At 33.2% G+C, this 11,055-nt stretch overlaps 1 protein-coding gene across 1 annotated transcript; it reads left to right on the top strand.

The window, feature by feature from the left end:
* Positions 1-1,697: 1,697 nt before the first annotated feature.
* LOC103502912 (cytochrome P450 714A1-like) lies at positions 1,698-7,235 on the top strand. Its single transcript, XM_008467035.2, has 4 exons — positions 1,698-2,092; positions 3,522-3,990; positions 5,589-5,970; positions 6,676-7,235. The coding sequence occupies exons 1-4, from the start codon at positions 1,780-1,782 to the stop codon at positions 7,099-7,101; spliced, it is 1,590 nt and encodes a 529-aa protein (XP_008465257.2). The 5' UTR covers positions 1,698-1,779; the 3' UTR covers positions 7,102-7,235.
* The last annotated feature ends 3,820 nt before the right edge of the window (positions 7,236-11,055 follow it).

Genomic DNA, 11,055 nt, shown 5'->3' with positions numbered 1-11,055 from the left:
AATCCTGAAAAATACTAAATATAACCCTGTCGACATGCGATTAATTAGTTACGCATGCACGTGAGTAGTCTTGTTCTAAACGATCATGATACATGATCGTATACTAATACTTAACCAATCTTGTACCAAATCTAAACAATCTTGATACAAGATCTTGTATCAAAACTAAATGATCTTGGTATACAATTTTGTACCAAATCTGAATGATCTTGGATACAAGATCATTTAGATATTGGTACACGATCGTTTAATTAGTTCATATCAACACGATCATGTAGTTCTTTTTAAACGATGGTCGGAAGTGGACTTTAAATTTAAACGATCGTGTTAAGATCATGTTGACAATAGTAGACGATTGTTTAGATTATGTCAAAATGCATGATATTTAAAACGATTTTGATATTCTTGAATATGAGAAAGATGAAATAGCTTCGAACAATCTTGCCGAAATAGGGAAGATGAAATAAAAGATTTAAATAGAAAAATAAATCGTTTAAAATATAAGAAAGAAAATTTGGATCAATAGAAGATGAAACATTTGAGAAAAGAAGATGAATAAATCGCAAAGAAGAAGAAGAAAGAGAAGCGACGAATTGTCGGCAATATTCAAGGACAAATCTAAAATTTATAAAAAATATTTGACTGACTTAATATTGGGCTTTTGTTTTTATTACACAAACCATAATATGTGGTCTCGTTATATTTATAAAAATTAACCTAAAATCTAAACATATTTTAATAATATATATACAAAAACAATATAAATACAAAGCACTCAAATTTTGGCTAGAGGTGGTCTAAACTTTAAATATGTTTGGTACTACGTATTAAACACACAATAGGGATGTCGTGATTTACTATATATATATTATTTAAAGTTTAAAAACTATAAATTACACAAATTGAGATGCTAAGAAGCTAAAATTTTAAACTTATACAAAGTTGTCCTTCTAATGAGGAATTTTGGATTTGTCACTATGGCTTAGTTTTGCTCATTTTGATGATATTATATAATTTAAATATTCTATTGATGTGTTTATATGAACTTGTGCTACGAGTAGATCCACGTGTGGACAATGGGGTCAAATGAACATTTATATTACCTATTATCCACATTTTTAAAGTTTAGATCAGATCATTTATATAGATGTTGATTTAGTGTTGAATGGATTAAACTTCTAATACTATAAATAAATATGAAATTAAGTGTGCCCCTAGCTTAAATTTCTAGCTATGCCACTGATAATCATGGTAATAAATTTATGTCGTCATATGAACATTTTCACATTTGTATGAGTTCAACCGCCAAAAATCTATATTTTCATAATAAAATATAAAAAAAAATCTCTAAATCATAAAAAAATTAAATAAACAATAAAATTCCCATGTAGGTAAATATATAATATACATAAGAAGTTAGTTATCTAATTTCTTTTAAAAATACTTGCAACAATTTTATGACCGTTTATATAAAACTGAGACATCAACATTTTCATATCTATAGAGATTTTAAACCATCTCACCGGAGAAAAAGAAAATCAATAATAAAAAAGGAAGGAAAATTATAAGGCAATGTTAATACTTTCACATGTGAAGTGGGTCCTTTCTCTATTCTTCCTTTCTCTCTCTTCCGTCCGATGCTAATCTTTCAGCGTCTTCTCTCTCTTACATCACTCCCATTTTGACTTCTTTTTCCCAATATAATACATAGAAGATTACAAGACTAATGTTCATAAGAAGGAGAAGGAGAAGAGAAAGTTAGAAGTTTTTCATTGCGATATGGAGGGGTATGTAATTAGTGGTTTTGTGTTGGTTTTCCCAACCGCGGTTGTGATGGCAGTGGTGATGATATTGCTCCATTTTTACTTCTACGGTGCGTGGAGGAGGACGGCGGACGTGAGAAGGAAGTTGAGAGCACAAGGCGTGACTGGACCGCCACCGTCCATTTTATATGGTAACTTGCCGGAGATGCAAAAGATCCAGTTGCAAACGGCTGCTATGGCTTCTCCATTGCATTGTGCTTCGGCGATTGTTGCTCATGATTATACATCTACTCTCTTTCCCTATTTCGTCGAGTGGAGGAAGCAATATGGTATTTTTCTTGTTAATTTCTTTCCTTTTGTATTTTTGGATTAAATTATAACAAGTCGAGGTTGATAGAAGTTTATTCAGGTTTTTCTTTTTATATTTAAGTAAATAGTTTGATATATATATATATTTTTTAATTTGTGATTATTTTTTTTATTTTTTTTCACTCAGAAATAATATTAAATTCTTTTCCTACAAATTTAATTTTATGAAATGTTACATTAAATTGAGAGTATGTGTTGTATGTTGAGCGAGTGGACCATTGAAAGATAATGAATTAATTTTATATGCAATCCAAACTTCAAGGAATAATTTAAAGAAAAAAATCTCCTCCTTTGTAATGGTACATATATATATATATATATTATTGTTTTGAGACACTATTGTAATTTTATATGAGTAGTGGAGATTTTAATATTCTGACTAAAATTAAATATTATTGTTGCCTCAAATCATTCCACCGTCTAAAAGATTGAGCAAAATTTATTACACGTTTTGTAAATTCAATATTAGTTTTTTTTTTTTTTTAAATACAATTTAAATAGACAAAGTAGTTTTCATGAATAGTATCAAAAGTCAATTCTCTTAACCTCGACTTCAACCCAACTCGTGTCCATTAAATAGTGAGTGGTAATAAATACACATTTTATTTTAATGCGTTTACTATTTTTAATCATATTTCCATTTTAGTTTTAGGATCAAAGGTTTATATGAGTTTAATTAATAACTTAAAATTTTCATCTTTAAACACAAAAATCCTTTCATAATATTCGAAGAAAGTTCGTTTCTGATATAAAATTTCTCCACCTTTTAATGGGTCCTCAACAAACAAAAATCATTAATATATATCTATATCTATATGATAATTGAATTCATCTTATAACATTAATTTCTTTTTGTTTTTCATTGCCACAATAATCTGCTCTATCCAAAATAACTAGAATGCATACAAAACTTGAAAGTACTTTTAAACTTTCTCTCACACTATCCAAAACAGTTGGCTATATTTAGAATTGTCCTTTTCAGTAATTTGTCCTACGTGCATCTTTTGTTATAATACAAATAAATTAGGTTAAAAATTCATATTTCTTTACTTTTAAAATTACATCTTTAACCTTTGAATTTTTCAATTTTTTGAAGCTTTCCACATATAATGGACCGAAAAAATTTAGAATTCTTTTATAATAGACAACAATGAATTTATAAAAAGTTTGAATTTGTTAAAAACTTATTAGACATATAATTGAAAGGTTTATTAAACTCTAAGTTTAATAACTTTAATATTAGACACTCTTAAAAGTTGAGTTAGAAATAAAGTAAACACAGACACAAACATGAGTGATAATCACAAGAATGGGGCATGGATGAGTAAATAGGAGAGGCCCTATGAATTGAATGTAGAGAAACTTTGAGATGTTTTTTTGGTCTGGCAGGGCCATTATACACATACTCGACAGGGACAAGACAGCATCTTTACGCCAACAAGGTTGAACTTGTTAAGGACTTGAGCCTCTCCAACAATCTCAACGTGGGGAAGCCTTTCTATGTCACCAGAAAGCTTGCTCCAATTCTTGGCCAAAGCGTCGTCCGCTCCAACGGCTCTGTTTGGGCAGTGCAACGTAAGGTCATTGCCTCCGAGTTCTTCATGGACCGTGTCCGGGCCATGGGGTTCCACATGGTCGATGCGGCATCGTGTCTGATCAACAAATGGGAAAGGAGGGTTGGAGACGGAACCGTCGAGATTGATGTCGATGAAGATCTAAGAGAGTTCTCGGCCGATGTCATTTCTAGAGCTTGCTTTGGGAGCTCATATGAGAAGGGGAAAGAGATTTTTTCCAAGCTTAGAGATCTCCAGAAGTTGATTTCTGAGGATAGCTTTCTGTTTGGTTACAGTTCATGGAGGTTTATTTTCTCTCCTTTTTCTTCCTTCACAACTAATTTTATTAATACAAAAAAATAAAAGTAAAATATAAAAAGAGTCATTATAGTTCAAAGTTTAGTTTCTACTTGATTCAATCCATTAAATTTGAAGGGATTTGAACAACTTGTTAACTTTTTTTCAAACTTCAATTTCCTTTTCAATCTTCTTTTGGATCTAGCGTTTTAAATTCACTTTTTAGAATATAAACATTATAATTATTAAGATTTAAATTATTGATTTATAGGAATGTTTATAAAAACTAGTAATATATTTGGGTACACTGTAACTGACATACATCTTTTTACTACACTTCAATTGAAAAAAAAAATACTTTAAAAGAATTTGAGAAAAAATTGTTCAAACAAAATGAATGGATTGAGTGATGTAGATATAGATTAGAGGCTCCTAAAAAAATAGCAAAAAAAAAAAGTTAATAGAATCGATACATTTTTTAAACTGTAAAAATAAGAAATTTAAAAGTAGATATAACCCTCTAATAATATTTCATATTTGTTACATTTATAATACCAACAAAAAAGTTAGGTGTTATTTCTTTTGAATTTTAATTTTGTCATCTGGATGCAATTTGGATTATTGCTTACACTACATAAATGTCTACTTACATTATGAGGTGTCACATCTTTATTGCCTCATTGGATCACTCATTGAATGCAATAGAGTACAATTGAAGCATGTTTTAAATATCTTCCACCATATAATTAATTTTTCTTATAAAATATTTTCTAATACACTAAAATAGATTTTGAATAAAAACTTTTTGGTTGCATATTTAAGTGTATATATATTTATTTTCCTACTGGCTATATATTTTATAGATTCTGATCGTTGATCACTTAAAAAGGTTTTTTCAATCTATTTGTGAAAATATATTATTCAAAAATAGTTTTAAATTAATACTTTTTGGTTGCATATTTAAGTGTATATATATTTATTTTCTTACTGGCTATATATTTTATAGATTCTGATCGTTGATCACTTAAAAAGTTTTTTCAATCTATCTGTGAAAATATATTATTCAAAAATAGTTTTAAATTAATTCAACCTTTTAGTTGCTTTTATTTATTGTTTTAAAAATGTTTTATCATATATTTAAAATCATTTACAGGTTTTTGACAACTAAAATAATCTGAGAGAGTTAGATAAGAAGAAGAAAAAAACTTTTTTTATTTGCAAAAACTTTAAAAATTTTATTACATTTTTATTGGTATCAACTCACATTTTTCACCAAAATACTCACAATTTTTACATCATTATTTGTGTCAATTTTTATTAACTTTTCTATAATTATTACCGGTTCAATACAACTCAACTATAAGTTTTTCTCGCGCATCAAAACTCAAAAGGAGTCTAACAGAATAAATGTACTAAATGTGACTCAAATTATTATTATTTTTTAAAAAACAAATAGTTATTATTTTCTTAATTACAATCGCTTTATATTTGAACAATAAAAGAAAGAAAAAAAACATCTCTTTAGACTAACAATAATTGAGGGGTTGAATTGTGTTTAAATTGAGGATAGCAATAAGATTAATATAGGTTTTTGTTTGATGAACAGTGATAGATTTTTGCGACCACGAAAACACAAAAGCATAAAAAGGTTGGAGAAGGAGATTGAGTCAATAATATGGGAGACAGTTCAACAACGACAAAAAGAATGCTCTAAAACCTCCTCGTCGGACAAGGATTTGTTGCAGCTAATAATGGAAGCCACCATCAATGACCCAAATATTGGAGCCAGGGACTCTTCCAAGAACTTCATTGTTGACAACTGCAAGAGCATCTACTTCGCCGGCCATGAGTCCACTGCCGTGGCCGCCACTTGGTCCTTGATGCTCCTCGCTCTCCACCCCGAATGGCAAGACCGTATCCGCTCTGAGTTTGCTCAGGCTTGTCCTGACGGCCACCTTGACACGACTGCAACTTTACAACTCAAATCGGTAACCCCCTTCTCTCTCTCTCTCTCTCTCAATGAGACAGTTTGTTTTAAATTGTACGATCCGAAGTGCTTTTGGAGGACTAGAAGTGCTTTAATCTGTTTTATTTGCAGTAATTTTAGGAATAATAATAAAATAATAATAACATTAGTAAAATTGTAAATATAGTAAAATTATAATTTTTATTTTCAATAAAATTTTACAAATTTTGCTATATTTACAATTTTTTTCAAAGTGTTGCTACATAGGTTAATATTTTGAATTCACTTACTACATAAGCTAATATTTTGAATCTAATTATTTTATTTGTAATTATCTTTGCTTTATAGGTTGTTTAGTTTTGGAGCCCAATAGTATATAAAAAGTTAATGAGTTACAGAACTTGATATTTTCGTAGTTGTGAAGTTTACGAACTTTCGGAACTAATCAAGAAATCGGTTACTTACTCCTTGACTCTAACACTTACTTGTAACATAATGGGTCTTCAAAACTTTTTGTGGAGAAAAATAAGATGCTTAATAAAAAAATCATGAATTTTAAAGTGATGATGAGAAATAAAGGAAGGGTATTGATGGAGTCTAAGTTTTAGCATATTCAACTAAATTGTTGCAAATTTTAAATACTAATTAATTGTTACTCAAACAAAAGGTAAATGGTAGACATATATATATTATCCTAACCTTAGCATGAAACAACGGGTGGATGTAGGTGAATATGGTGATTCATGAAACGTTACGATTGTACCCACCAGCTGCATTTGTGGCGAGGGAGACGTTTGCTGAGACACAACTCGGGAATGTGGTGGTTCCAAAGGGCGTTTGCTTATGGACTTTAATTCCGATGCTGCACAGAGAAGTCGAAATATGGGGAGAAGATGCCAATAAGTTCAAGCCAGAGCGGTTTGCAAATGGCGTAGCTAAAGCGTGCAAGTTCCCTCAGGCCTACGTGCCATTTGGGGCAGGCCCTAGACTATGTTTAGGGAAGAACTTCGCATTAGTTGAATTGAAGATCATAATTTCTCTTATAGTTTCCAAGTTTAGATTCTCATTGTCTCCAGAGTATCACCATTGCCCTTCATATAGAATGGTTGTGGAGCCTGCAAATGGTGTGAAGATTGTTTTCCAAAGGCTTTGAATTAGGGTCTAAGAACATTGTAAATGAGATAAATTTAGCTTAGTATGTGTGTTTATTTATCATTTGGTACAAGTTTGTTAGTTATACAAGGCTACGCAAATATGCATTATGGAAATTACTTTTGATTCACCGTACTATAAGCTAATTTCCTTTTTAATCCTATAACTCACATATATTACATATAAAACATACCATTCAGTTTACAGATTGTGAGGATTGCTTCACAGATATTACATATAAAACATATCATTTACTTATAAAACACAACAAAGGTGTGTTTGGAGTGCGTGGATTGGTTATTATAGTATGTGTGGAAACTATAGTATATAGATTATAATAGTTTGTAGGTTATAATTAACATTTCGTGTTTAAGGTATTTTAATATGGGTTAAGAAATAGTAAACAATAGTTGTAGCAAAGAGAGATAAAAAGGATGAGTAACAAATAGGAAAATTGTAACAAAAAGATATTTGAAATAGTAATATATATCTCGTAGTTAATTGTAAGTTATGATAGTTGGAAATACCAACAAAGTATATAATTGAAACCCATGCAAACATAGAATCACTACAAGAAATATCAGTTATGATAGCATTAGAAATATCAATTGCTCTTCCTTGGTTCTTTCGTTTCACATATCTTTGATGGATCCTTCTTTTGATCTAGAAAGAGCATAGAGTCCAGGGAATCTGATCTTTAGAGAAGCATTACCATTCCAATTGTGACTCCATAAGGATAATGTATCACCATTTTGAATTTTTCAATTTAAGTTCTCATTGAACCATTGGTACTTGCTTATGATGGCTTTCCATGGAGCATTGGAGTTGCTAATCTTGCTTTGAGTAGGCACTTCTCCCTTGTGGGTTTTTTCATATTTAACATCAATAAATTTTCTCCATAGTGCCTGTGGCTCACTATGATATCTCCATAGCCATTTGTTGAGGAGAGCAAAGTTTGTTGATTCAACTGAGATGATGCCTAGGCCCCTTTCTCCTTTGTGAGGGCTGCTATCTTCCATGAGACCGGATTTAAAGTCCTTTGCTTTCAAATTTTCCTTCCCAAAAGAAATTTCTCCAGTGTTTTTCTATTTTTTTGCAACAAGTTTTTGGAGCTTTGAAAATTGAGAGCTGATATGTAGGAAGGCTTGCTAAGGAGGAGAGTTGATCATGGTTTGTCTGCCACCTTTAGAAATGAGAGCATACTTCCAGTAGTTTAGTTTTTTGTGAATCTTGTCAATAATGTTGTTCGAGAAAGAGCTCGTTCTTGGCTTGCCCCCAAGAGGCATCCCTAAATAGGATATAGGAAGAAAAATAGTGTTTATGCCTCAACTGTTAGCTACCTTATCAATTCTTTCTTTGTTAACGTTTACAGGGGAGATAGAGGTCTTTGTAAGGATGATGTTAAGTCCTGAGGCAGATTCAAAGAGATGAATTGCCAATTGAAGATTTCTGATACTTTCATCATCATCTTGTACAAAGAGTAGAATATCGTCTACAAAGAGCAGATGTGTAAGGTTTATATCTTTGATGATCACTCCTTTGATCTTATTCAATTTCTCTAAATGTTTTAGGAGGCAGCTGAGGTAGTCCATAGGTGAAACGAATATGATAGGAGATATGGGATCTCCTTGTCTGATGCCTCTCTTTGGCTTTATCTTACCACACGACTTGTCATTGGTAAGAATTGAATATTGAATTGTTGTGATGCAACTTTTGGTCCATTCCTTCCATTTTTGTGGGAAATTTTTCTTCTTCAAAATGTAGTGTAACGCCCCGAATTTTCGAGGTAAACTTTTATCGTTTTATATAATTTTTCGGGAATTTTAAATTTTGGATTAATTTCTGAAATTCTAAAATTAATATTTGTAAATTTATATAATAATAATATAATAGTAATTATATTATTATTATTATTATTTATTATAATCTTTATATATAATTTAATATTAATATTATCTTTTATTATTATTATTATTAGTATTATTATTATTATTATAATTAATTATAATTATTAAAAGTTAATATATATATATATAATAATATTTTATTTATTATTATTATTATTATTTATAATTATTAAAAGTTAATATATAAATATATATATATAATAATATTTTTTTTAAAAAACCCTAAAGTTGTCGCGCGCGCCCCCTCCTTTCTCTTTCGATTTCCATCGTCTCCTTCTTCGTACCCAGCCAACGCCACCGCCGCCTGTCCATTTGTTTCCACCGCCAAACGTCTCCTCCGTTGGTCGTCCGCCGCATTGAAGCGAGTTGCACCGTTCGCCAAGCGGCCGACGACGAGCCTTCAACGATCGTGGAGCTCGAGTATTGCAGGCGCCGCGCGAAGCCAAGCCGAGTCGTGAATCCCAGCCGAGTCGCGAGCCGTACCTGAGCCGAAAACCGAGCCAAAAACTGATCCGAGGACCGAGCCGAGCCGAAAACTGAGCCGAATCGAGCCGAGCCGAGCCGAGCCGTAAACTGATCCAAGCCGAGCTGAGCCACGAGCTGGCCAACCCAAGCCACGAGCCAAGCCAAGCCGAGCCGAACACCTCCAAGCCAAGCCGAGCTCCCTGTTCACCGAGCCACCTAAGCCTCCCTTCCTCCACTCCGGGTCACGGTGAGTTTTCGGTAAGGATTGTTTTGATGATTTCCCTAATGTGGCTATATCCTATTCGAGTTGAATATTGGAATAAGATTTGGTCCTATCTTTCATCCCTTGAAGGTATTAAGGAGTTGACGTTTAAGTTCTCGGGTTCTGCGGCAGGCTTGGTTGGAGATAGCTTTCTTTTCCTTGGGTAAGTCAACGGTTTTTGCTTAGGGCCAAGTAAAATGACTTCTACTAGTGTCATAGTTTAAAAACCCTTGTGTTTTCGTTCAGGTGGATCCGTTGAGCGTGGACTCGATCGAGGGGCAGAACCAAGTTTCAGGTAAGGGTTTTCCTACTACTGGACCTCGGAGCGAGGCTGGAAACGTAGTAGTCCACAGGGGATGACACGTTAGTAACTGTACCGAATAAATATATGTGTGTTTGACTTTTAAGCATTGTTATTATATTCTTGTCTGATGTAAGAGTAACGCGACCGCTAGTTGTAACTTGTGCGCTATCGGGTATAAGGAGTTACTTGCTAGTGTACACCGATGCTGGATGCTCGGTATAGTGTGGTTATGTTAATGGGCTACGTGGTAGACTGGAATTGTATGTCGATGGACCTTGAAGTTACGGTTAGGTACGTGGTAGTCATTGGTCTGGACATTGATCATGGAGTTTGAACGGGGAAGTACAGTGAATCCGATTTTGATTGGTTAGTTGATTGGGTCTAGGGGTTACCATAATGGTGTGCGAATTGGAAACGCGTATGGCAACTGAGGGTGTAGTTGTTTAAACCTATACTATCTGACTGGCAAAGCCTACGGCGAAATTGTAATATGAGTGTTGATGGGGTATGACTGTTGTAGACGGTTTAGTATGGACTGAGGGGTAACGGTTAGCTTTATCTATGGGGTAGTGTGCCTTACTGATATGTGCATCCTTCGGGAGCACTAGACTGATATGTGCATCCTTCGGGAGCACTAGACTGATGTGTGCATCCTTCGGGAGCACTAGACTGATATGTGCATCCTTCGGGAGCACTAGACTGATATGTGCATCCTTCGGGAGCACTAGACTGATATGTGCACCCTTCGGGAGCACTAGATTGATATGTGCATTCTACGGAACCACTAGACTGTTATGTAGGGTACCCCTGAATAAGAAGTTAACTGTTGTTCCCTAACGGGCCCAATAGTGGGTCCCTTACTGGGTATGTTTATACTCACCCTTTTCTCTTCTTAAACTTTTCAGAAGTGGGTCCCTTCGGGAGCACTAGACTGATATGTGCACCCTTCGGGAGCACTAGATTGATATGTGCATTCTACGGAACCACTAGACTGTTATGTAGGGTACCCCTGAATAA

The sequence above is a fragment of the Cucumis melo genome, chromosome 10, assembly GCF_025177605.1.
Source record: "Cucumis melo cultivar AY chromosome 10, USDA_Cmelo_AY_1.0, whole genome shotgun sequence".
In the NCBI taxonomy this organism is placed as follows: Eukaryota; Viridiplantae; Streptophyta; class Magnoliopsida; order Cucurbitales; family Cucurbitaceae; genus Cucumis; species Cucumis melo.
Note: the sequence above shows the minus strand (reverse complement) of the source record. Positions and strands in the feature narration are given on the sequence as shown.

Excerpts from the sequence above, each read along its gene's own strand:
- LOC103502912 (XM_008467035.2), top strand. The coding sequence starts at position 1,780 with ATGGAGGGGTATGTAATTAGTGGTTTTGTGTTGGTTTTCCCAACCGCG. Across the intron at positions 3,991-5,588 it reads TTTGGTTACAGTTCATGGAG|TGATAGATTTTTGCGACCAC; the intron begins GTTTATTTTCTC and ends TTTGATGAACAG. Across the intron at positions 5,971-6,675 it reads CAACTTTACAACTCAAATCG|GTGAATATGGTGATTCATGA; the intron begins GTAACCCCCTTC and ends GGGTGGATGTAG.